Genomic DNA, 24,505 nt, shown 5'->3' with positions numbered 1-24,505 from the left:
AAATCATGGGTTAAACTAGTACACTGAGTAGATGTTGGTGGCCAATGTTAAAACAAAAGGATTTTGTAAAGTCTTTGAAGACCATCCTGAATTAACTGCAAAAGTACACATAGATGCATTGTCCTTTGTTATTTGGCTGATGAAGGCTTTAGTTGGCTTTAATGTATTGTCTATGTATTCCATTTTAAGAGAGTGTAGACCATCCAATGACCAAGATGATGCAGGCAGAGGCCAGTGAGGTGTTCAGCTCTTTCTGTTTACGCAGCTCAGGGGGGTTTCAGTATGTTTATATAAAACATACTGGATTATATAAATTCTAGATTTCTAGTTGTTTCTTCATATGTATTCATATATTGTATTCTTATTGGCAAAATAAAAAAAAACCTTCGTCAACTAACATTTTTGTCCCTAATTTTGTTGATGAGATTAACACTGGCCTAGACTAATCTAAACACTCTGATTCATAATTGGATTCATGCACACAATGGACATGTCTCTGATCAGTTACAATGCTCATTGTTGCAAAACAACATTTAAATTACTCTGTAAATAGAAAATATCTATGCGACTGAAGTATAAAGGGAATTCTGTAACTGACACTTCACGTTTAGTTAATTGTGGCAGCCGTAATTGTAATCTTGATTATTTGATCGATTAATTGTGCAGCATCTTAATATATAAGGTACAAGGACTTAACTTGTAATTGTGAAATTTTTTTTTTTTTTGCTCTTAAATTTAAACGGAAGTCAAGAAATGCAGGATCAGCCTCTCCATTTCGTTTTGATTTTTGTGGCAGTCCCACCCATGTAACAGTCTACTAATCATTGGATGCGCTTCAAAAGATCGGCAGCAAATCTGGTTAAAGTTGCCTGAACTTTGAGCATTGACCTGTGCTCAACAGTAATGCTGTCGCTTCATGGTTCGCTCCATAGAGTTCAATGCATTAAGGAAGTCATATGAAAGGGCCTTTAGAATGCTAGAATTCCACAGAAACTATTTGAAGTTCAGTCATGAAACATGGCGCGAACTGACAGGTCATGTAATCGGTTAGCCAATCAACTAGCATACTCTCTCTTTGTCTAACATTAAGATTGCCTGAGTTGTTTGCAGATAGCAAATCTCACTGAAGTGTTCTAAAAGAGTTTTTCTTCTGAAACTCACCTTCTCAGCACCACAGGTTTAAATCTGCTTCAAGGGTACTGTATGTATGTCTAATTGTGCAGCAGTAGCATGTCCTACATGCTCGATGCAGCATGTCTGCATGTGTTCTAGCAGTAGAAAGTCTTAGTAATTAGTAGATCTAGCCAAGACCAAACCTACCAACTTGTCATGTACATATTAACACCTTAAATCATTTCCGACAGTTGTCATAAGTAAAATATCTTTACAATGTGTTTACAAGTGATTTCATGATTAAACACATAAGACAATATTGCTTCAGTCAGTTCTAGGACTTGGGGGAAAAAAAAAAAAAAAAAAGAGAGATTGACTTTATATTCTTTACCTGGAACGAACAATTTAGACGGTTCAAACCAGTAGAACGCCAGGTGAAATCCCAGTCGAGCAGCTTTAAGGGTGACCAAAATGATGAGATACATCACCGATATAGTGCCTGTGAAAATCACAGTATTAACTTTTCATTAGTGATAGTACAAATACAAAGCTTAGGGATAGTATTAGCATTCGTATTAGTAATAGTATTAGCTTTTATCAAAATGTATTGCCATAATTCAAATAATTGTTCACACAATACACAAGGAGCCACACATACAAACAGCCCAACTGGTGTCCCACAAGGCTCAGCACTCGGACCTCTTTTATTCTCCCTTAACCCTAGATCAACTCAACACAGTAATTACCTTTCATGAATTTTCTTACTATTCTAATGCAGATGATACAGCTGGATTTATCAAAACCTGAGCTGCTGTTCATCCCAGCCAAAAAACACCTTTGCAAGGTTGCACATTTCAATAGACAACACAACCATCTCATCAACACAGAAAGCCAAGACCCTTTCTATTTCACTGGATAATAATCAGTCAAATTCAAACACTTGTCCCTGTATGCAAAGAAATTCATGAACGAGTACCGCCTGCATTCGGCCCATGCTGGCACATTTTTTTGACTGTCTTTGAGTACCAAAGCATATATTATCCCAGTTTACATTGGCATTATAATTTTAGGTGATCCGGTCATAAGTGGCCAATTATCTCAAAAGTATTCTTCTTAAAACATCACATTTGATTACAATAAAAATAATTGGGAGAAACAATGTGTAGATTCTTTCATGCTCTCTTTTTCAATTTTTTTGCTCTTTATCATGAAGTAAATGTCTGATGTTGTGAGTGATGTACCCACTCATGGAGATGCTTCCCTTGAAATCCCTAGTGGCTACAGGAGATCCTTTTGAGATGCGTTACTTTTACCAGGTGCAAACGGTGATGCATCGCGGTTGACTTGTGATCGGACCACCTGAGACGGATCTTAATACCAGGTATAAACAGGGGAGCCCCTGACTTCACACCTTCACCTCATATTTACAGAACCATCTGGTAGAATCAACTTCCCCTAGTATGTAACCTTTATTTAACCAGGATAAAAAATTATATTAAATCTTCACATGGCCTAGACGGCAGCAAAAACACAATGACAAATAACATGTAACAAAGAAAACAATTGACAAAAAAAGTTTAAATAAATCAGAGGATTAAAAAAAGTATAGCAATCAAATATCGAAAAGGGAATTTCTAAATGACTACACACAAGGTTATTCACTAGTGTCGTAAATTACTACATGCAAGAACTGCCAAACCCCTACCAGTCTTTTTTAATTTGTATTAAGTGGAGCGTATTCGCATTTTTAATAGCACTATTCCTGGTAGATAATTGCATGCTTGACTGTTGTTGTCTGTTATTCTTTTTGTAAGGTACTCTTGATTTGAGCATCTGCTAAAAGCCTGCCGTAAAAAGACCTTGTATGACACATTTATGGTGCTGTTTTGCTTAAAGTAATATCTTATTTAAAATTCAAACAGAGCAATGACCACAGTATCTAGGCTATTAATGGTCTTACCTAAAAAGGTGAACCTGGCAAAGAATGAGGCGGAGCGGAAATTGAGCAGTGGCAGCAACAGTATGATGAGGTAAAAAGGGATGGTGTTGGTTTTACTCCACCAGCGGTCAAACACATCATGTCCTGTGCTGTTTTCACCTACGTAGAAAACAACACTGCGGTTCTTGTCGGGATCCAAATCAGGATACGGACACACCACTAGAGCAGGAGACCAGAAAACGTGTTGTGTTAAAACTCATGTTAACATGAGAACCGGCTAGTTCTGCCACTAGTTCTTCGAGGAGTGGCGACTCAGGAACTGTAGGGTCACTGATAACACACTGTTTTATCATTACAAGGCACATGACAAAGGTACCTCAGGTAAATTAAATTGTCTTTGAATAAATGAATGTCACTTTGAAAGCATGAAAAAGCAGCTATACATCAGACACTGCTCTAGAAGGTCACTAATGGTAGAAGATAAGCGTTGGGTAAATCTTGACTACATTTTGGTGCCATAGCCAGAGAATGCTCACCTCTGTCTGTTCCATTCGTGCCAAACTCTGTATCTGATATGTTGACATTGTGAACATAGTCTGTGAAAACAAAATAAATAAGCATTTAGAAAGATCTTGCTAGAAAACATTGAGTTAACTGACGAAGGAATGAGGAATGGAAAATATTAGACACTTACTGTAAATGAATTTCCCTGTGTTGAAAAGGAAGTTGGACATGAGAACCCAGTAAACCACCATAGCACCAATCAGTGACACCAATGAGAAGATGAGACTCGACCATTTTCCAAATGCTCCAAAGTAATATTTACAGACATCAGGAAACTCCCAGTCTGAAGTATCTACATAGGCTGCAAAGAAAGAGCTTCATATTACATATAATCTATGCTAAACACTTCATAGATTGCTGCTTCAGTAAAATATTCTATTGTATATCGAGTGCAGGGTTTCGGAAATAAAAATCATATACATTTTCTCCATAGTGAAACTGATTTATAGCGATAATGCATCAACCTTTCAAGACAGAACTATCATGAGCTCAGAGGCTGTTAAGTGATGACATATGCTTCTATAAAAGCCATTAAGTCAGTGAAGCACTACACTTCTCATTATCCACAATCTGGGCGTTTTGTCTTTTTTTGGTCAGTCTTGGAATAACTGCTTATTCATAGCCATTCAAAGCCAAAAGTGAATATAAAAATGGCTCTTTATTGCTGTGTGGACATTGTAAAATGCTTGTTGAACAGCAAGTCTATCTGCACTGTATCGGTTTGAGATTATTATTATATTGGTGAAATATACTGATTAATTAAAATATTCCAAATAAATCTTAATAAAGTTGTGGAAGTATTTTACATTTATGCTTTATTTAAACCGCAAATGTAAAATGTGAATTAAAACTAGTGTCAGATTTGAAGGGGGAGAATTTTTGCATGTGTAAGGCATTTCGACCAAAAAAATAAAAAAAGTCTTCAAGGCTCCTTAGAAACCTTCCTCGCCTCCTTGGGGTGTATTTAGAGAATTGATACATCCTTGGTGATAGCGTACTTCACAGGATTGAGGAAGGGGAAGCGATAAAACAAGGAAGTATCGATTAGAGTACTGAGAAGCACCCATGGAATATTGGACCATGTAACTTGTTTTTTATTACTTGGTACTTATTTGATGCAAGTTTAAGTATTTGTATGATTTGAGATTTTTGCATCCATAATGACTTGATGTTAAATAAAACACCTGGAAACTTTTGGGTGACCACTTCAGCCACCAGCGATACAAATGCTGTAAATTTGGATTCCTTTGTACAGTTGAAGTCAGAAGTTTACATACACCTTAGCCAAATACATTTAAACTCAATTTTTCACAATTCCTGACATTTAATCGTAGAAAACATTCCCTGTCTTAGGTCAGTTAGGATCACTATTTTAAGAATGTAAAATGGCAGAATAATAGTAGAGAGAATGATTTATTTCAGCTTTTATTTCTTTCATCACATTCCCAGTGGATCAGAAGTTTACATACACTTTGTTGTTATTTGGTAGCATTGCCTTTAAATTGTTTATCTTTCACAAGCTTCTCACAATAAGTTGCTGGAATTTTGGCCCATTCCTCCAGACAGAACTGATGTAACTGAGTCAGGTTTGTAGGCCTCCTTGCTCACACACGCTTTTTCAGTTCTGCCCACAAATTTTCTATCGGATTGAGGTCAGGGCTTTGTGATGCCCACTCCAATACCTTGACTTTGTTGTTCTTAAGCCATTTGCCACAACTTTGGAGGTATGCTTGGGGTCATTGTGCATTTGGAAGACCCATTTGTGACCGAGCTTTAACTTCATGGCTGATGTCTTGAGATGTTGCTTCAATATATCCACATAATTTTCCTTCCTCATGATTCCATATACAGCTGTACTCAAAAGTTTCATACCCTTGAAGAGTTGGTAATATATGTACCATTTTTAAAGAAAACATGAGTGAGCAGGCAAAACACATTTCTTTTATTTCTTATGGGATTCATATTCAACTGTAGGTTATATCAAAGTGGCACAATTATAAAACAAAACATGGCAACACAGAAAAAAATGAAATGACCCCTGTTCAAAAGTCTGCATACCCTTAGTTCTTAATACTGTGTATTGCCCCCTTTAGCATCAATGACAGCATACAGTCTTGTGTAATAGTTGTCTATGAGGCCCCAAATTCTTGCAGGTGGTATAGCTGCCCATTCGTCTTGGCAAAATGCCTCCAGGTCATGCAAAGTCTTTGGTCGTCTTGCATGAACCGCATGTTTGAGATCTCCCCAGAGTGGCTTGATGATATTAAGGTCAGGAGACTGTGATGGCCACTCCAGAACCTTCGCCTTTTTCTGCTGTAACCACTGGAGATTTTTCTACTCTTACTCTTATATATCTCACACCGGACTGTCATAAATTATATTATTATATTATATTCTCTCTTAACAACTTACTATCAACCGACAGCCTGAATGTCAATACAGTACAATACAACCTATTGTACATTCTATATATACTACTATATAAACTTTTATTTTATTGAATAATGTGTATCTATATTGTGTGCATTGTATACTGTTCAGTGTATGTTATTATTTGTATACAGTTGTGTGTAATTATGTGTATATTAGACTTTAAATTATGCTGTGTTAATTTGATGTTATTGTAAATTGGTATATGTCTCATCACTGTCACGACTGCTATGTTGATCGGAACTGCACCCAAGAATTTCACACACCATTGCACTTGTGTATATGGCTGTGTGACAATAAAAGTGATTTGATTTGATTTGGAGGGTCAACTTGGCCTTGTGCTTAGGGTCACTGTCATGCTGGAAAGTCCACCAGCATCCAATGCGCAGCTTTCGTGCAGAAGAATGCAAATTGTCTGTCAGTATTTTCTGATAACATGCTGCATTCATCTTGCCATCAATTTTCACAAGATTCCCGTGCCTTTAGAGCTCACACACCCCCAAAACATCAGTGACCCACCACCATGCTTCACAGTGGGGATGGTATTCTTTTCACTATTGGCCTTGTTGACCCCTCTCCAAACATAGCGCTTATGGTTGTGACCATAAAGCTCTATTTTGGTCTCGTCACTCCAAATTACAGTGTGCTAGAAGCTGCGAGGCATGTCAAGGTGTTGTCATTTGTGGCATTGGCACAGTAAAGGCTTCTTTCTGGCAACTCGACCATGCAGCTCATTTTTGTTCAAGTATCGTCGTATTGTGCTCCTTGAAACAACCACACCATCTTTTTCCAGAGCAGCCTGTATTTCTCCTGAGGTTACCTGTGGGTTTTTCTTTGTATCCCAAACAATTCTTCCGGCAGTTGTGGCTGAAATCTTTCTTGGTCTACCTGACCGTGGCTTGGTATAAAGAAATCCCCGAATTTTCCACTTCTTAAGTGATTGTACAGTACTGACTGGCATTTTAAGGCTTTGGATATCTTTTTATATCCTTTTCCATCTTTATAAAGTTCCATTACCTTGTTACGCAGGTCTTTTGACAGTTCTTTTCTGCTCCCCATGGCTTAGTATCTAGCCTGCTCAGTGCATCCACGTGAGAGCTAACAAACTCATTGGCTATTTATACACAGACACTAATTGCAATTTAAAAAGCCACAGGTGTGGGAAATTAAACTTTAATTGCCATTTAAACCTGTGTTTGTGTCACCTTGTGTGTCTGTAACAAGACCAAACATTCAAGGGTATGTAAACTTTTGATCAGGGCCATTTGTGTGATTTCTGTTATCATTATGATTTAAAAAGGAGCCAAACAACTATGTGATGATAAATGGCTTCATATGATCACTATCCTTAAATAAAAGACAGTTTTTTGCATGATCAGTCATATTTTCAAAATCAATGCCAAAATTTCACAATTTCTGCCAGGGTACGCAAACTTTTGAGCACAACTGTATTTTGTGAAGTGCACCAGTCCCTCCTGCAGCAAAGCACCCACACAACATGATGCTGCCACTCCCATGCTTCACGGCTGGGATGGGTGAGGCTTGCAAGCTGAAGAACACCTTTTTCCTTCAAACATAACAATAGTCATTATGGCCAAACTGTTCAATTTTTGTTTCGTCAGACCAGAGGACATTTCTCCAAAAAGTAAGATCTTTGTCCCCATGTGCACTTGCAAACTGTATTCTGGCTTTTTTATGGTGGTTTTGGAGCAGTGGCTTCTTCCTTGCTGAGCAGCCTTTCAGGTTATGTCGATATAGGACTCGTTTTACTGTGGATATAGATACTTGTCTACCTGTTTCCTCCAGCATCCTCACAAGGTCCTTTGCTGTTGTTCTGGGATTGATTTGCACTTTTCACACCAAACTACGTTCATCTCTAGGAGACAGAATGTGTTTCCTTCCTGAGTGGTATGATGGCTGCGTGGTCCCATAGTGATTATATTTGTGTACTATTATTTGTACAGATGAACGTGGTACATTCAGGCATTTGGAAATTGCTTGCAAGGATGAACCAGACTTGTGGAAGTCCACAATTTCTTTTCTGAGGTCTTGGCTGATTGATTTTTGGCTTTTGATTTTCCCATGATGTCAAGGAAAGAGGCACCGAGTTTGAAGGTAGGCCTTAAAATACATCTACAGGTATACCTCCAATTCAGTACACCTCCTATCAGAAGCTAATTGGCTACTTGTCTAAAAGCTTGACATCATTTTCTGGAATTTTCCAAGCTGCTTAAAGGCACAGTTAACTTAGTGTATGTAAACTTCTGTAGGGCTTTACTGGTTGTTTAGATCAGTGTTACTATCAGAAATAATTAATAATTATTTCTTTAGTTATTAATTAATATTTAAATTAATTAATTGAATCCAACTCATTAAAACCTCATATGGGGCTCCAGTAAATGTAGTGTGCTATGTTTAGGAGCAAGTTTAGTAGCTTGCGATGCTTACGTTGCAGGTCTCTGTCTATAACGGTTTGCCAAGGGAGAGCTTTGCTCTAGTCACCTCTGCGAAGGTGTTGGAACCCATTAGACTTATTTCGGAACCGGTGTCGAGTAGTGCGTGGGAGCTGAATGACCCATGTGTCAGGCGTTGCCCTTACGGTACAGATCGCCCAAGAAGGTCAGAAAAGGAGGGTGTGGCATGTTAGGAGTGACTGTTTTGGGGAGCAACTTGGACACTGTTCCCCTTTTCCCGACCTACAAATTAAACTTTGGCGTTAACGGGAGGGGGTACATCGTCTAGTCATACTGACGGGGTTTCAGTGCCGTGTACCTTTGAGGAGGTCGGCGGACCTGGTGAACAACAGAGCACATCAAGCTTAGTTACTAACTCAGTCAATCGTCTCCTTATATCCTCCATTTCCTCTCTCAAATCTTGTTTCAAATCCCCTTAGAGAACCTTTCCTACCCACCCACCTTCTTGTTTGGGTTTTTGTTCAAAACGCGCATTTCCTTTCGGCCGGCAAACGTTTTGTTGTTTAGGCCTGCCATGACCCTGGGGGTGTGTCTGGTCACCACCCCCCTGGTTCTGTTGCCTACCCTGCTGGCGGGGTGATCGGCGCCTCTGGGGTCCTGTTCTAGCATTCACCTTAACGCGAGGCATTTTGTTGCCTTCAAGCACTAGGTCTGCATATGAGGCTTGGATCCCCAGGGCTCTGGCGTCGCCTTCATGCCCTTGGGCAGGGCGCACGTTTGTCTCCCATGCCAGTTGCACGTACTTTCTGATTTCCTGCATGGTGGGGTTGCCCATTCTGTAGTGCATCGTGACGTCATATCGCACGCACTCGTGGAGGTTGTGAAGGAAAAGAGACTCGAAAGCTAGTTCCTCCTCCAGACCTGGTGTGTTACTTCCTTGGAAGTACGTGGTTCTCAGGCGCCTCATGCGGAGGCTCGTGCCTCTTCTGGGTGATGGCGAAAACAGCTATGGTAGCGGAGGCTTCGTCGATATACAGCGAATACTCCTCGCGTAGGGCTTTATTCAGAGCTGAGTAGCGGTTTCGAGTACCAGTCGGTAGCATTTCCATGAACGCATGGACACTCCTTACCGTGGTCTTCCATATGAGCTTGAGTTCACACGACGAAGCCTAAGGCAAATCAATGAGGCAGTGCTCAATTTCCATAAGATTATTGTCGACGTTTGAATCTCGATTACTTGGGTCAAAGCATTCTATGTCCCCTGTGAGGGACTCGAGTTGTCGGATGCGCAAGTGTTGGTGTCGGTATGACCACGGGTCGTCCGAGTCATCCGAAACACCATAGTCACCCGGATCGCTATAGCGATGAGGACGACTTCCTGCCCTTCGTGGTGGGGAAGGAGTCCAGTCGACGCGTGGGGGTGGACCCCGGGTTGCATCCGGCTCCCTGGCTAATGGGATCTTCGAGCCGCTTACACAACTCTGGGCTTGAAAATAATTGTCCCCCCTTCGTGGTGTGGAATCAGTCGGTTTGAAACGCAAGGTGGCGTGACTGAAAACTGACTGGGGGGGCAACTGTAAGGAGCTTACACTGGCTTATGTTTGGCAAGTTTTGAGAAGTTAATTGTCAAACAGAACCAAACTTTGAAGTAATGATTCTGTAAAAAATGAAGTTATTACTTTGGATTCTTATGCATACACACTGTGACAGAACTGGCACGTAGGATGCCTCACACGGGGCACCAATTATTATGCAGGGCTTTACTGGTTGTTTAGATCAGTGTTACTATCAGAAATAATCAATAATTATTTCTGTAGTTATTAATTAATATTTAAATTAATTAATTGAATCTAACTCATTAAAACCTCATATGGGGCTCCAGTAAATGCAGTGTGCTACGTTTAGGAGCAAGTTTGGTTATTAGCAATAATTAATAATTATCAAAGATAATTATTAATTATTAAAATCAATAGAACATTGATGAGAATCAATGTTAGCTTTTTTAATCCTTTAAAATCAACAATTATCAAAGATAATCGTTAATTGTTAACATCGATGAAACATTAATTAAAATTAACACTAGCTTATTGATCATTCAAATTCAACAAAGATAATTATCAATTATCAAAAATCAATAGAATATTAATAAGGATTAACATTGACGGGGCACCACCCTGAAATCAGGGACTAATAATCAGATAGTAAAACAGTCAACATTAGATCCGAAGAATATCGATTTTCGGGAAAAAAAACAATGAATGAAGGTTTGAATCAGAGCACTGACATCCCGTCAGCATGACACAGGCGTATGCAAAACAAAACGAAACACTTCTCTTTGTAATATAAACAAAAGTTTATTTATGCAGTAATATCAATTAATAATTAATACAATGCAGTCAATAAACTTCCGACTTACAACTACAAACTAAACAGTGATATGATTAGATATGGAAATAAAAATAATCCTATAACACATAAGGTGTGTATGTGTGGTTAGTACGAGAGAGAGAGAGAGAGAGAGAATTAAGTGACGGCCCTAAAGCCGATTTCGCGATCGTGGGAGAGAAAGCAGCTGTTAGTTTATCACTCAGAGACGCGGTGGACGGCTCGTAAAAGTCCCACGTTCTTTGACTCTTTAATGGATAAACTCAGTTTGCCGGTTTCACCCGCGATAGCAAAAATGCACAACAGTCCAATTTGGTTGGACCACAATACAGCAAAATAAATTCGTGATAATTAATACCCTGAGTATTAATGAGCGGACATGGCGGTCCGTAAACTGTACAAGCAAAAACCTTGAAACACAAGAATAACACACTAGAATGTTCTATCTCTGCCCAGACGTAAACCTCTTATTTGAATCGCATGAGGATGCAGAATGTGTGTTCATCCATCCTTTAATTCCGACCCGGTTCCTTGAGGCTCGGTTGATGATGGGAGGCCGTTTCCTCGCTCTGTTGGCGGGCACGGCTGTTGATTCTTGGCGGGCTGGCGGAGAACTCAGAAATGTCAACTTGATTGAAGATGGAAGAGAAATCTTTAATCTCTTCACTTCTGTAGGCAAACGGATGAAGTTGCAGATTGCTCGGCGGTCTCCTTCGGATCCGTTAGAGCGTTCGGTTGAACACAGTGTAATCTCAACTCGTCCAGCGAGATGGAGATTGTATGGCCACAGTTTCAAGTCGGACGTTACTTCCTTGTGCCACGAGGTTGCACCTGAGAGCAGCGATGAGCTGCGTCTACACACTGCAAACAAAGTTGCTGGAAGCAAATCCCAGAAGCATTTCAGAGCTATTTCAACTCCTGATGATGTCATGGTTTGAGGTGCGTTCTGTTGTGTGCCTCATCCAATAGGAGTTGAGAGTTCGATCCTTTAGTGAGCAAGGCTTCATGGGATTTGTAGTCTGTTTTGGACTCCCTTTGTTTGATTTTGGCGCGATTTTTATCAGTAAGATTTACGACTTGGTGTGTGGGGGCTTGAGTTAGGTTTTTATGACTGGGTTAGGCCTGCCTTTGTCTTCTATCTGAATACATGAGACCCAACACTTCTGACCCACTGGAATTGTGATATAGTCAATTAAAAGTGAAATAATCTGTCTGCAAATGTCTTGCCAAAACTATAGTTTGCTCGTATTAAATCTGTGGAGTGATTAAAAAAAATGAGTTTTAATGACTTCAACCAAAGTGTATGTAAACTTCTGACTTCAATTGTACCATCAACAAAACTTTTGCCATGTACATCTGACATGTTGGAGAACAACAAAAAAGGTTTTTCTTTGCTATTTGACCTCACTTAGTTTCATCCTGAGATACATTATTTCAATAAATAAAAACAAAATAGTTTGAAACCTACTTTATGGTGCATTTTCTCATGTATTAAACTGATTTTTTTTTTTTTTCATATTTCAAATTATTTCTATTAAATGAATTCATGAAATTAAACCAACTTAATGTTTTCTTACAGTTATAAGCCATTACTTTCTGTTTGCCACCAAGGTGAGAAATTGCCTTTAGTGTGAAAGGAGTTAAACTGGGTAATAGAAAAAACAAAAAAAAAAAAACAAAAAACACCATATTAACCTCTTAATAGATGTTTTTGTATAAGCGCTACACTGACTCCATATCATTCATAACATGAGCCTTTTGTTTTAATGCTGTAGTAACTATGAAAAAGGAGGTTGTGTATTGACTTACGTATTGACTTTGGGGACTTTAATACTCTGTAACAGCAGTAGAGCGTCAACAGACCCATGAGCACAATAATGATGATGCCCAAAGTGAAGCCAGCCTTCAAAGAAAACAAGAGTGATAATCTTTACCTAAGCTTATAGTAAAGAAAAAAAAAAAAAAAAAGAAAAAAAAACTTAAACTCACCTGTTTTATTCCCCAGGGTATGCTTAATATAGATGTTCCCATCATGGTGTTCCATATGGCAAAACTGCACATACACAAACACACAACATCAGTAAAAACAAAGAGAGGTAATGCCATTGTGTTTTTCTGAGGTCTCTTTTTGTCTTTTCACTCTTCTATCACTCTAAACTCTGGGTTAATGTAATCCTGTAAATCTTGCTCTTTGTTTCATTACTTAAGTAATCAATCCTGGGTGTTCAGGTTTCGAGATTTCACATTTGTAAAACCTAGGTTAACATTCTTATTTGCATATTTATAAGGTTAATTATAACATTGATTTGACAAGTACTAATCACTGTGTAAATTTTGCCATGTAAAATCCCTCTGGTTGTCTGAAATGTCCTTAATCATACAACATAAATAAGTCTCTACATCACTCCATTTAACATGTTTGCCGACACTGTTCAACTTGACATTAACAGTTTCCCTCAGACACTGAAACTAAACAGCAAATGTAAATGTATAAAGCACATCAATATTTAATGAGGCAAGAAAAGTTTAGTATGTTTTTGGTTTTCTGTTGCTAACCAACTCTCGGTTACATTCTAACACCACATTATAACTTTGACAGTGCAATTCGTGGTTAGCAACACAAAAGAGCTTCATGACCCAGGTTGTTAATTCCTTTTCAAAATGACATGTGGTCTTCACCCGGGTCTAAAAACACATGACCCCAGTGTTAAACACATTGTGAAGAGTCTTTCTGAAGGTGGTCCTACATTGTGACAATGCTGGGGTTTTTGGCAGCACTTTCTCCTCCCTGCACTTTGAACGCCGTTCCCAGAGGACTGTAGATATAGATGTCTTCAGGAGCCGGGATCACATGATTTGGAGGTACCTGAGGAAGATAAGACAAAAACATTTCATCACAGAGCCTCTACTAAAAGTTCAATCAATGTTCTAGACCTGTGACCCTGCACTCAAAGTGAGCAGACACAAAACTCTGGCCATTCTGTACTACGCTGTTTGCAGTACCGGGAATTATTCCTTAGTACCGCCAGCTTGCATAAACTGCCTCTATTCTTATTTATACCTGCTTGATTGACGGTCTGCCCGGTCACTCTCACTAGACAAATATGCTAGTCTTACAAGCCAAAGATTAAAATACAAAGGAGTACCAGCATCTATTTGTTTCACTTCGAGCATATAACACTGGAAACAACTAAATATTCAACAGGACTAGAACACACCTTCAGGAGTTGTCAAACTAATTACAAAGTATTTAGTCTTCACTGGCGGGCAGTGGCATCCATTCTTCAAAAGTTTAATCTGTGTTTCAAGATGTGAGTGATTTCTTTAAGTATGCTACTGATGTTTTATAAATCACCCTTCAAAAAAACCAAACAAAAGGGCCTTCATGACTTATGCACTTGCTAATCGTAAGAAGCAAAGATAAACCAACATAGCAAGGTCATAACTCACTGTGAAATAAGGCCAAATAATGAGATTTGATCTCTTGACTTCAGACACATCAAGCCTTCAACAGGGCTCAACTATAAGGATTTTTTTACAGCTTGCCCAGCCAAAATATTAAAATAGCAATTTTAAGCAAAATATTTTTTACCTTTCAGAAAATAATACGAATCATTTTTAATAATTCATGATTATTAATCATTATTAATAATATTTTTTATTTAAAAAAAAAAAAAAAACAATAATGTAACTCCATGAATATGCTCTATCAACCTGAGTCATTCTTGCAATTTTAATAAATCTCAATCTCTACATCAGCTAGATAATTTTACCTTGGTGACACATTTAAATCAGCGCAATTTGACAAAATGTGTCTATTTTCAATAAATGTTTACATTTGCAGGGTATAAAACACAAAAAAAAACTATGCCAAGGACCCCAAATATGATTATCCCCTTGCAAGGGACTCCCTTCTTAAAACATAAAAAGGCAGCTATATATTATCATATCTAAAGACCCAGGAAAAAATAGTAAGCATGATATTATGAAGACAACATGTTTACAAACTTAAATAACTGGCTTTTATATATATATATATATATATATATATATATACCAAACCCTGCGGAACTCCTAGCACCCCCTTGCGGCCCACTAGGGGTCCCTGGACCCTAGTTTGCAAACCGCTGATCTACATGAAGATGTAGTGGCAATTAGGGCTGCAACTAACGATTAGTTTGATAATCGACTACTCTAACGATTATTAGAATGATTATTTGACTATCCGCCGATTATTGCAACGATTAATCATCAGCTCTAAACCGACTATTCAGCTTGTGCCCCGACTTAAAAGGATGTATTAAATGTGCTTGCTAACAATAAAGAGGACAAAATCATCTTTTAATAATACCTCTAAATGACATTCACTGAATTAAAGGAAAAAATACTTTTTATTAAGATTCAGTAAAGAGATTCACTGCAAAAAATCCTACTGTTATCAAGTGTTTTTGTCTTGTTTTCCATCTCAAAATATCTAAAAATCCTTAAAACAAGATACATTTACCTGATCAACAACATATATTTAGACTTGCTTTAAGATACATTCTCTTAAGTGTATTTTGTATGTAAGTGTATTTTTTCACTTGGTTATACTTTGCGAGTGCAGAAAAGACAAATACACTTCTATTCAAGATCTATTCTCTAAAAGCAAGTCTAAATATCTTATATGCTGCTTCTCAGGTGAATGCATTTTTTTTTTTTTTTACAATATTAATTGTATTTAATATTATATTCAACATTATCAGATAACAATTTTTTCTTCTGCAGTATATCTGTTAAAGTAAATGTAAAAGGAGTTTTAGATATTTATATTGGAAAACAAGCTAAAACAAAAACAAATAAAAAAACGTATTTTTTTTGCAGTGTATAATGTGGCGAAGACTCTCACCTTTCTGTTCACATCAATCCATCTTTAACACACACACCAAAAAAAACTTAATAAACCTGTGTATTGACAGTTTTCTTCATGATAAGAAACAGTGACATTATGATTCAATAAGTTGCCATCGCGTTATAATCTAGCTGCATTAATCGCGCGCAATCGAGGGATGAGCGTCCCGCAACAGAGTGTACCTCAGCCGGGTGCAGTTTCAATCTCTCCCCCTTAGATCGGGACACTCACAGAAGAGGCGCTGACCGCACAGAGAAATGCCAGTTTCCTTATTATTTGAACTTTAATAAAGGATGCATTAAAGGTATAACGGCGGGGTGTTTCCTTTAAAGATGCTCTGACATGCAAGTTTTGCTTGAGCTGAGCGTCAGCTCCGGCTCCGCTGTATTTCACAACAAGAGTGCTTCTGTATTTAGTTATTTTGTATTTTTGTATTATAATTCCCTCGTACTTTGCGATCTACATCACCTGAAGCTGTTTGGAAAGTTTAGAGTGCGTCTGGACTGTGATCTGTGTAATTCTTCCACTCATCAGTCAGACTCTCACGCATCATAATTACAGTTTAATGTGATCTTATGTTACGTTAAATGAAATCAAACGACTATTCGACAACGGAAATTTCTGTAGACAATTTTTTTATTGTCGACGTTGCTGATAACATCGACTAATCGTTTCAGCCCTAGTGGCAATGCTGTACTGGCCTAAAAGGACAAATACTGCAACTCCATCAACTGGCCCTAAAGAGCCATCCTTAAACCCTGATTTACTTCCAGAGAATTTTTTCTTCATTCAGGGGTTAGGCATTTCTAAACAGCTGAGCAACGGTATACTGTTCCCCAACATTCAGACACCAGCCACACTTCTCTGTAAAGCGTTTAGAAGAGCATTTAAATATGAGAATGCTACATGTAAAACCTAAACTAATATGATATTAAAATGTGTTATCACTGACTTTATGCCTCATTCTATGAGTAGAATTCACACTAGATCAGTAAAAGAAGCGCTTGAGTATTTGAGTAGATTTGAGTCCTTTTGTAGACTAATTATAAAAAATAAAAAAATTATGACATGGTCTTGGAAAATGTCTCTATGCGAACGATATTACAGATGTAGTAAAATTTGCACCAGCTCGCTTATAACTTGCTAATGCACACATGTGTGTTCATGCAGAATGATCTTGACTGACTGAACAACGTAAACCGAATTAACTGTCATACTCAAAGTAGGTGGAGTTTCAGGTCACACCTACCGATGACGTGGACCAATGACAGTAAGAAGGTGTTCAGCAGCCGGTAAGAAGTTTTCCTAGAAGTTTGCCCCGGCAAGCTGTGACGAACCACCAAAACACTCAACCACTCAAAAACAATTTCGTTTTGGCCAGATTTTGTTTTAAATGTCACACCCGTTCATTCTTCGATTTGATATGAAGTATATCGAGTTCTGCTCAATGACCGGAGTAAGAGCGTAAAAACACTTATTCTGATATTTTTATCTCCCCACACAGTACAGCTCATTATAAACATGTATTGGTATTGTATGTGTACTATAATGTGGAATGTGACGTTGCACCAGCAGTCTGTCAGAAGAGCCGGTCAGACGGCCATAGTAATGAACTCGACTGCTCAACACTGATGCCGCAGCAGACACCCGCTCCTGAACATCATCATCCACGATATTCCTGGGCTCCACATGGAACGGCCTGTAACACAGAGCATACAACATCCTGAGCTCAGATTCATGAACTTCTCAGATAATAATACTGATCTAGGAGCTGTTTTTCACCCTGCGTTCACTACAAATAAAACCGTTTCAGGCCAGCACAACCCCCCAAAAAACCTTTGAGCTATTAATAGTCAAGCTCTTAAACAGCACAAGGCGAGTTTTTGTCTTGACATCTTAGAAAGTATTTGTGAAATACCAGACTGGGTTCATTCATTCTCGTCAGTGATGGTAATTAATCCTGGCAAGCAAACAGTGACTAAGCTGTCAAAAACAAACCTACAGAGCAAAATATTTCAAATAAAGCCTTTACCAGACTAATGCGGAAACCTCATTCAGCTTTGAGGGGCTTTGAAGGTATTCATGCCACAAGCAGTATTTTTTTGTCTTTATGAGATTCATATTAGAGAATATCAAACAGAGAATCAAAAACAATAACACGAGGATAAAGTGGGTGAAGCTCTGTTTACATTCAACACAACTTACAATGAAAGGAATAGTTCATTAGTTAATCATGTATACACCATCATGTTGTTTCAAACATTTATGGCTTTCTTTTTTCTGACCAGAATGTAAGTCATTATTCATTGAAAAGCTTTTTCTCTGCCGTAGCTCTCAAATCTCATTCGCTTATCTGCATATTCAAACTTGTCATTTTGTCAAGTTTGATGTTGATGATGCCAAACACCATTGGTGCCCATTAGCATCATGACCAATAATGTAGTGCAAAGTTTGAATACGTGACTACAAAAGAGATTTGAAAGTTGTGGCAGAGAAAAAGATTTTCAGTGACTAACAACTTACATTCATCTATTCCTCACACAAAGATATTGTATGACTTCAGAAGACTTGTGCACAAGTCATACGGACAACTTTTATGATATTTTTATGATGCTTTGTCCTTTTTAGAGCCTGAACAGCTCCTGGTCATGTGTGCTTTCATTGGATGGAAAAGAGCAGTGTGAACATTCTTCAAAATATTGTTTCATGAAAGACAGAAAGTCATATGGGATTGACATCAATCATGATATATTATTGTACCTCCTTAGTTTGGAGTCCAGTGAATCTGTGTAATATTCTCCAGTGTGTGCTAAACCCAATAACGGTTTACTGTCCTCATCCATGATGCTCCTCTTCTCTTATAGAGTCATTACCTGCACAGACAAACAAACCAAAGAGATAGATCAATATGAGAGATGACAAACTTTATTTCCTGTATTTCAGACCAACACCACAAAAACAACATCCTCCTCAAACACCAAACATTCAAACTCCTATCAGGGGAGACTAAACTTAAAATACTTTCTTGTATCTCATCTTAACATGTCTATAATTGTTTCTGGAAAACCTGTTTGAAAACAATGTTTATTTTTGCAACTCCTTTCAGTGGTGCAGAAATTACATAAGCTTTAAAGATCTCTTTTGTCTGGTCTTCTGTGGAAAACACAGAAACTTTGATTTGGAATGGCACTTTAAACCCTGAACAGACAAATGAATAACAGGATAAGAGGTTGACAGATATGTCACACACGCTCTCTAAAGCATCACTTCACATTAGAAGATGCAAAAACAACAGCACTGAAATTCCTGACCTGTGAGTAATGTGAACACATCCGTTAGGACACTTGCACTTCAGGTGACAACAACTCACAGGACTCGCCATCAAATAGATAAATGTGTTAGAAAAAGAACACTGAATATTCTATTCAACACACAGAAGTCAAAGCTATTTAATCTAACAATGCTTAAATCTATTAATCTGATTAACAACAAATCCTGATTAGGAGAAAAATACAAATACCCAATATTACATTATTGTGGCAAATAGATTATGTTTCCTGTTGTTTTAAATTGTGAGAAAAGGAAGCTCAGGACAAAGACATATGTCTTGTCATCAGAGCATTAATACTCATTACTGGGCCTGGGTAGCTCAGCGAGTATCCAGGGTGTGCTGAGTGACACTAGCCAGGTCTCCTAAACAACCAAATTGGCCCAGTTGCTAGGGAGGGTAGAGTCACATGGGGTAACCTCCTCGTGGTCGTGATTAGTGGTTCTCGCTCTCAATGGGGCACGTGGTAAGTTGTGTGTGGATCGCAGAGAGTAGCATGAGCCTCCACATGCTGTGAGTCTCTGCGGTGTCATGCACAACGAGTCACGTGATAAGATGCGCAGATTGACGGTCTCAGAAGCGGAGGCAACTGAGACTTGTCCTCCGCCACCCAGATTGAGATGAGTAACCGCGCCACCACGAGGACCTACTAAGTAGTGGGAATTGGGCATTCCAATTTGGGAGAAAAAGGGGATAAAAAAATTTATTAAAAAAAACTCATTATGGGAAGTACGATTCTTTTCCGCAAACCGGTTCTTTCAGACGGTTCATTTCAATGAACCGGTTCAAAAAACCAATTCACCAGTTCATTTACGTAATGACGTCACTCACTATACATAATGCTAATTTGCCGGCATCATAAATACACCCTCAAACACACTTAATAAAGCCATATGTAAGCTCATATTGATGATTATTACATTTTATTTAATTGAGTTAAAATAATAAGGGTGTTCATTGTCATCAGTGATCTTACAACACATCCTACATTAATGTTTTGCACCTAAAGCACCCAGTGCTGGCACTGATATGCAAACGTGGACACATGTCTAAAGCATAAAAAGTGATTAAACTAGTCTTAATCAACTCATCCTTTTTTACAGAAACCATGATCCAGCTCATAACAACTCCAGATATAATCTGCATGCACAATACTCCATAGTAAAATTCATTTACATCTCTCTTCTGAAACGTTTCGCCCCTCCTTCAAGTCCTGGGTTCACGCATGCTCATCAGCAGCTCATTGATCAGCAGTTATCAGTATTATGCTCGAAAGAGGCGATTCAGTTCAGTGTACTGATGACTCGAGAACTCTTGCGACCCGAGCGTTCAGTCCGATTTGTGAACAGTAATGGGTCGTTCATGAACTATTCGTTCATTTTGAACAAATCTTTTATGTGACTCAGAAGAACGAGTAGTCTCAGAGAGTGATTCGTTCATTTTGTTTTGACCGTGCATGTGCATTGCGCAACCTCCGTTTGTTTGTTACGTAAAAACCGCACAGGTGCTGTACAGGAAACAGAATTGATTAGTTCACCTTTCAACTGTTTTGGCCCGAGTCGTTCGTTCTTTTGTCACGTGACAGCTGTATACGCTATGCAGTGACAAAAGAACGAACGACTCGGACAAGAAGATTCAATCCAGAGATGAACTAATAATTTGTCCTTGGATGTATTATACAATTTTCCTTATTGGGACTATAATCAAAGTTTGCGTAAGTAGACGTGTTGGGTGGATTTGGCTATTAAAAATGTAATATTTTAATTTAATTCTGCTCAAATGAAATAAATGACTTGAAAAAAGATTCGTTCATTTTGCTGAACGAGACTCAAAGATTCAAGTCAGTAAAATGATCCGATCTTCCCATCACTATTTGTGAACAAGCTGGAGCGGGTCATTGCAAAGAAGAGTTGGCAAAAGCAGATATCACCAGTTCTAGGATCAGTGTTGACTCGAGACGCGCACTGTTTCAAACGATTGTGTCCGATTTGTTGAACTAGTTCAACTTGTTCATTAAAAAGAAGCGGTTCAAAAGGACGATTCGTTCACGAACTGGACACCACTAATACTCATAAGCCACTAGACTTTTCCTTCTGTATATGATCCACTCACAGTGTAAAAATGACTAGATAAGCATCTGTGCTGTTTGCAGTCACTTGTAAGTCATATGACTCAGGTGTCAGTATGTGAACTCTTCAGCTGTTAGGAAATACTCACATTCATATTACATATCTACATAATATAATATGTCTATTTTAAATACAAGACTTCCAAAAGCGATCAAAACCCGCAGTTTATCTACAATATTATTGTGACAGGTTAAATGACACTTAGAAGCTCGCTAGTGTATTTACTCGTTTTAAATGACATAAACGAGAGAAGTAAAGCACATACTTCATGCGACAATCAGTACACACACATACTTAAATACAAATATTCTTTAAATCAGATGAATCTGGGTCGTAAACAAAACGGTTGAAGAAGACGAGTTAAATGTGTTACTATGATTATCTGCTTGGATATCGACAAGGTTTCCGTAAACACCGCGTGTTGCGTTTATATTTTAATATCAGCGAATGTAAACAAGATATGAAGTTCGAGTTTAGAAACTTACCATGCACACACACGTATTATCTGCTGAGCCAAACAAACGTTTCGAAAAAGGAAACAGTATTTAAACGGCACATGCCTTTCACGTGCCGTGTGGGATATGTAGTGTACATTTCAGCTGAAATATACACATGAACTGCGAGAGAACAGACACAGACAACTACTTTACCCACAAGTGCTCGTGTCTAGAAGGGATCCCGCGCGTGCGCATTCTGTTATGACGCTTTCGCCTTTGCTTTTTACGCTAGCATTTCAGCGTCTCGTTAACTTTAAATGATGGAAAGCATTAGAAACTTCAGTAATATCAGAAATATAACATTATTATTTTTTATCATTATCATAGAGTGACTATTCGCACTAGGTGTAAATACCTGTAATCTTGCACTTGTTAACAAGAAACATGAATGTCACCACTTTAACCTGCTTTGTGTTAGCTATTTTTTAGCAAAGAGATTATCCAAAAGAGTCGTATTTTCATCCGGCAGCGTTTAGTTAGCTGCCATTGACAGAATTGCAGTGTTTTGTGTATGCGCGTCTAAAATGCTGTTGTTAAATTCGAGGAGTTAATTCGGTTGTAAAATGAAGTTGTTACTCCCGTAAATTACCAAACGGTGTGTGTACAGAACAGAATTAAGCACTAAAAGGTGAACTGACAACCGTATTAAGCTGCAATGTGTATGTGTGTATGACGCATGCAAAATGATTGAATGATTGAATGATTGAAAGCACATCGTCTTCTGATTGACTGATCAAAGAATGTGTCCACAGCCTGTGGTCATATTTTTTATTTGCTGTACACAGTCTAGTCCTGTCACAGACCGGTGAGATATTTCAGGATATTTATTTTAGTGATATCTTTCAAGAAGGAACATTTACTGCATACCATTCCGTAAAAAATCAATTACAGCACCTTTAACTTTAAATGTAGTTCTTTTGATAAAAGTATTCAATTGATGAAGGTAGTTAGACATAGTTCTGTTACACACTACTGCTTCCAAAAAACAAAACAGGGCTGTTAAAGACCCCCTCCAGTGAAAATCAACCAAATCAAAATTGAACCTTGTTTACATGTCCATACGGTGTTTTTTTATATGCTAGAGGACATATCATGGGTGAAATCAGCAGTCAACGCCATGGCTGAGCATTTTCGCCTTGGAACTGCAGTATACCAAAGACAGTGTCAAAAACACGGATTCAGACAGCCAGGGTTTCATACGTCACAAACCTAAGGAACCAATCCCCTCAACTTGTGCTGGGGCTTTCCATATCATTAGCATACACTACTGCGAAGCAAGGGGTATCGGTATTTTGCAAGATGTTCTGTTTTCAGATGCAAAGTTGTGAAGGGACAAAAGGTGAGCCTTCATGTATTACCAAAGGATCTAAAAGTCCGAGATAATTAGGTGCAATTTATTTGGAAAAATAGTAATGTTCCAGCAAAACTTCCAGAGAAAACTCGGATTTGCAGTAGTCATTTTCCAGAGAATCGTTTTGAAAATTTGACCCAAAAACAGATGGGGTTTTCCACTAAATTTATATTGAAGCCCAATGTGGTTCTATCAATTTATCTTGGGGACACAGCGAGCACGAGCTGCAGGCTAGCGATGCAGGGGCGTGTAGATGGTGGCAGGGACTAATTTGCATATTTATAGATCCGCACATACTAAATGAGGCAAAGGTGTAGAGTTATATCTAAGCCATTTTAAGGTATGAAGGGATTATTTTCATGAAAAAAATCAAAACCTTTAAATATGTAATTTTAATTAACAAAGATGTGTTTTTAGGGGTTAAACTAGTGACTGGAGAGGGACTTTAACATAAATATCAGAGTATTTAGCAGAGACGGCCCACTTCTATTAAAATGAATGGGAGAAACTGGAAGTCCCACCTTATAGGCAAAATAGCCAATCACATTTTAGATACAGACATCGCCTGTCAATCAACTTGAAAACCTGTATTTTTTTGTTGTTGTTAACTGGAGGTAACGAAGCACAATTTATGATTCCAGTATTGTCAGATTTTATTGCTGATTTGAAATATGTTCGATTGTAATCTTGACCAACCATTTTGAAGATTTCTGTGTTCCCCCATTCAAGTTGATAGGAGCTACACTGTTATGACTGGAAATAGTTTCCAAGGATGGCTGATAGTGGACTGACTTGCTATAAAGACTTTGTAAATATTCTCATGTCAAGCAGGCCCGTTTCCAGATTAAAATCTCTGAGGGTGTTTCTTTATTTAGTGAGGTTGCTCTAGTAGTTAAAGTGAAGACACAGTAAAGCACAAATGTTATACAACTGAGTGTGTTTTAACATCCATTTGAGCAGGGGTGTAAAAAGTACTCAGAAATTATACTTAAGCAAAAGGATGGATACTGAGTGAAAAGCATACATGAGTTAAAGTAAAAAAGTTTTCACATTAAATTGTACTTAAGTATTAAAAGAGTAACCTAGCTAGAATGAAATCAAGACAGGAGATTGTGAAAGGATGTTGATAAATTCGATTGGTGTGTTTACTGTCTCTGACGACTGTCATATTTCTCCCCCAGTGGCATTCACAACCTGGTTATAGAATCATCTTACAATAAAATGTTTTTGCTAAACATTTTTTATGTGGCCTGTTGTACATTACACGGCAATTTCCTGGTGGAATGAACACCAGAGGTGCTAAAACAACAATGACTTTTAACCCCTTTCACTCAAATCATGAGTAAAATGGCAGATTATCAGTTCATAAACACTTACTTTTTGCTCTGTTCCTCACACAATGCTATCTCATGACATATAAACACTTTTACTATAGAGCATGATGCATTTTTATGTGTGCATTAC

At 38.2% G+C, this 24,505-nt stretch overlaps 2 protein-coding genes across 4 annotated transcripts in view; both read right to left on the bottom strand.

The window, feature by feature from the left end:
* LOC127433371 (sodium-coupled neutral amino acid transporter 9-like) overlaps positions 1 to 21,803 on the bottom strand; it is a 40,095-nt gene extending 18,292 nt beyond the window's left edge. The window contains exons 1-10 of one of the 3 annotated variants that reach the window (XM_051685224.1): positions 21,679 to 21,803; positions 18,497 to 18,609; positions 17,306 to 17,435; positions 13,593 to 13,711; positions 12,835 to 12,898; positions 12,655 to 12,748; positions 3,747 to 3,917; positions 3,589 to 3,648; positions 3,074 to 3,271; positions 1,505 to 1,612 (exon numbers count right to left, since the gene is read on the bottom strand). In XM_051685224.1, the coding sequence (XP_051541184.1) occupies positions 1,505 to 1,612; positions 3,074 to 3,271; positions 3,589 to 3,648; positions 3,747 to 3,917; positions 12,655 to 12,748; positions 12,835 to 12,898; positions 13,593 to 13,711; positions 17,306 to 17,435; positions 18,497 to 18,579 (1,027 nt within the window). In that variant the 5' untranslated portion in view covers positions 18,580 to 18,609; positions 21,679 to 21,803. Of the gene's footprint in view, positions 1 to 1,504; positions 1,613 to 3,073; positions 3,272 to 3,588; positions 3,649 to 3,746; positions 3,918 to 12,654; positions 12,749 to 12,834; positions 12,899 to 13,592; positions 13,712 to 17,305; positions 17,436 to 18,496; positions 18,610 to 20,240; positions 20,544 to 21,678 lie in introns of those variants that run through there. The other 2 variants (XM_051685225.1, XM_051685226.1) reach the window with 2 other exon arrangements.
* Positions 1 to 24,505, bottom strand: part of LOC127433385 (uncharacterized) — a 257,954-nt gene that overhangs the window by 192,806 nt on the left and 40,643 nt on the right. The gene's annotated exons all lie outside the window — the stretch shown is intronic.

This window comes from Myxocyprinus asiaticus, chromosome 43 (genome assembly GCF_019703515.2).
Source record: "Myxocyprinus asiaticus isolate MX2 ecotype Aquarium Trade chromosome 43, UBuf_Myxa_2, whole genome shotgun sequence".
Classification (NCBI taxonomy): domain Eukaryota; kingdom Metazoa; phylum Chordata; class Actinopteri; order Cypriniformes; family Catostomidae; genus Myxocyprinus; species Myxocyprinus asiaticus.
This window is presented reverse-complemented; position numbering and strand designations above follow the sequence as displayed.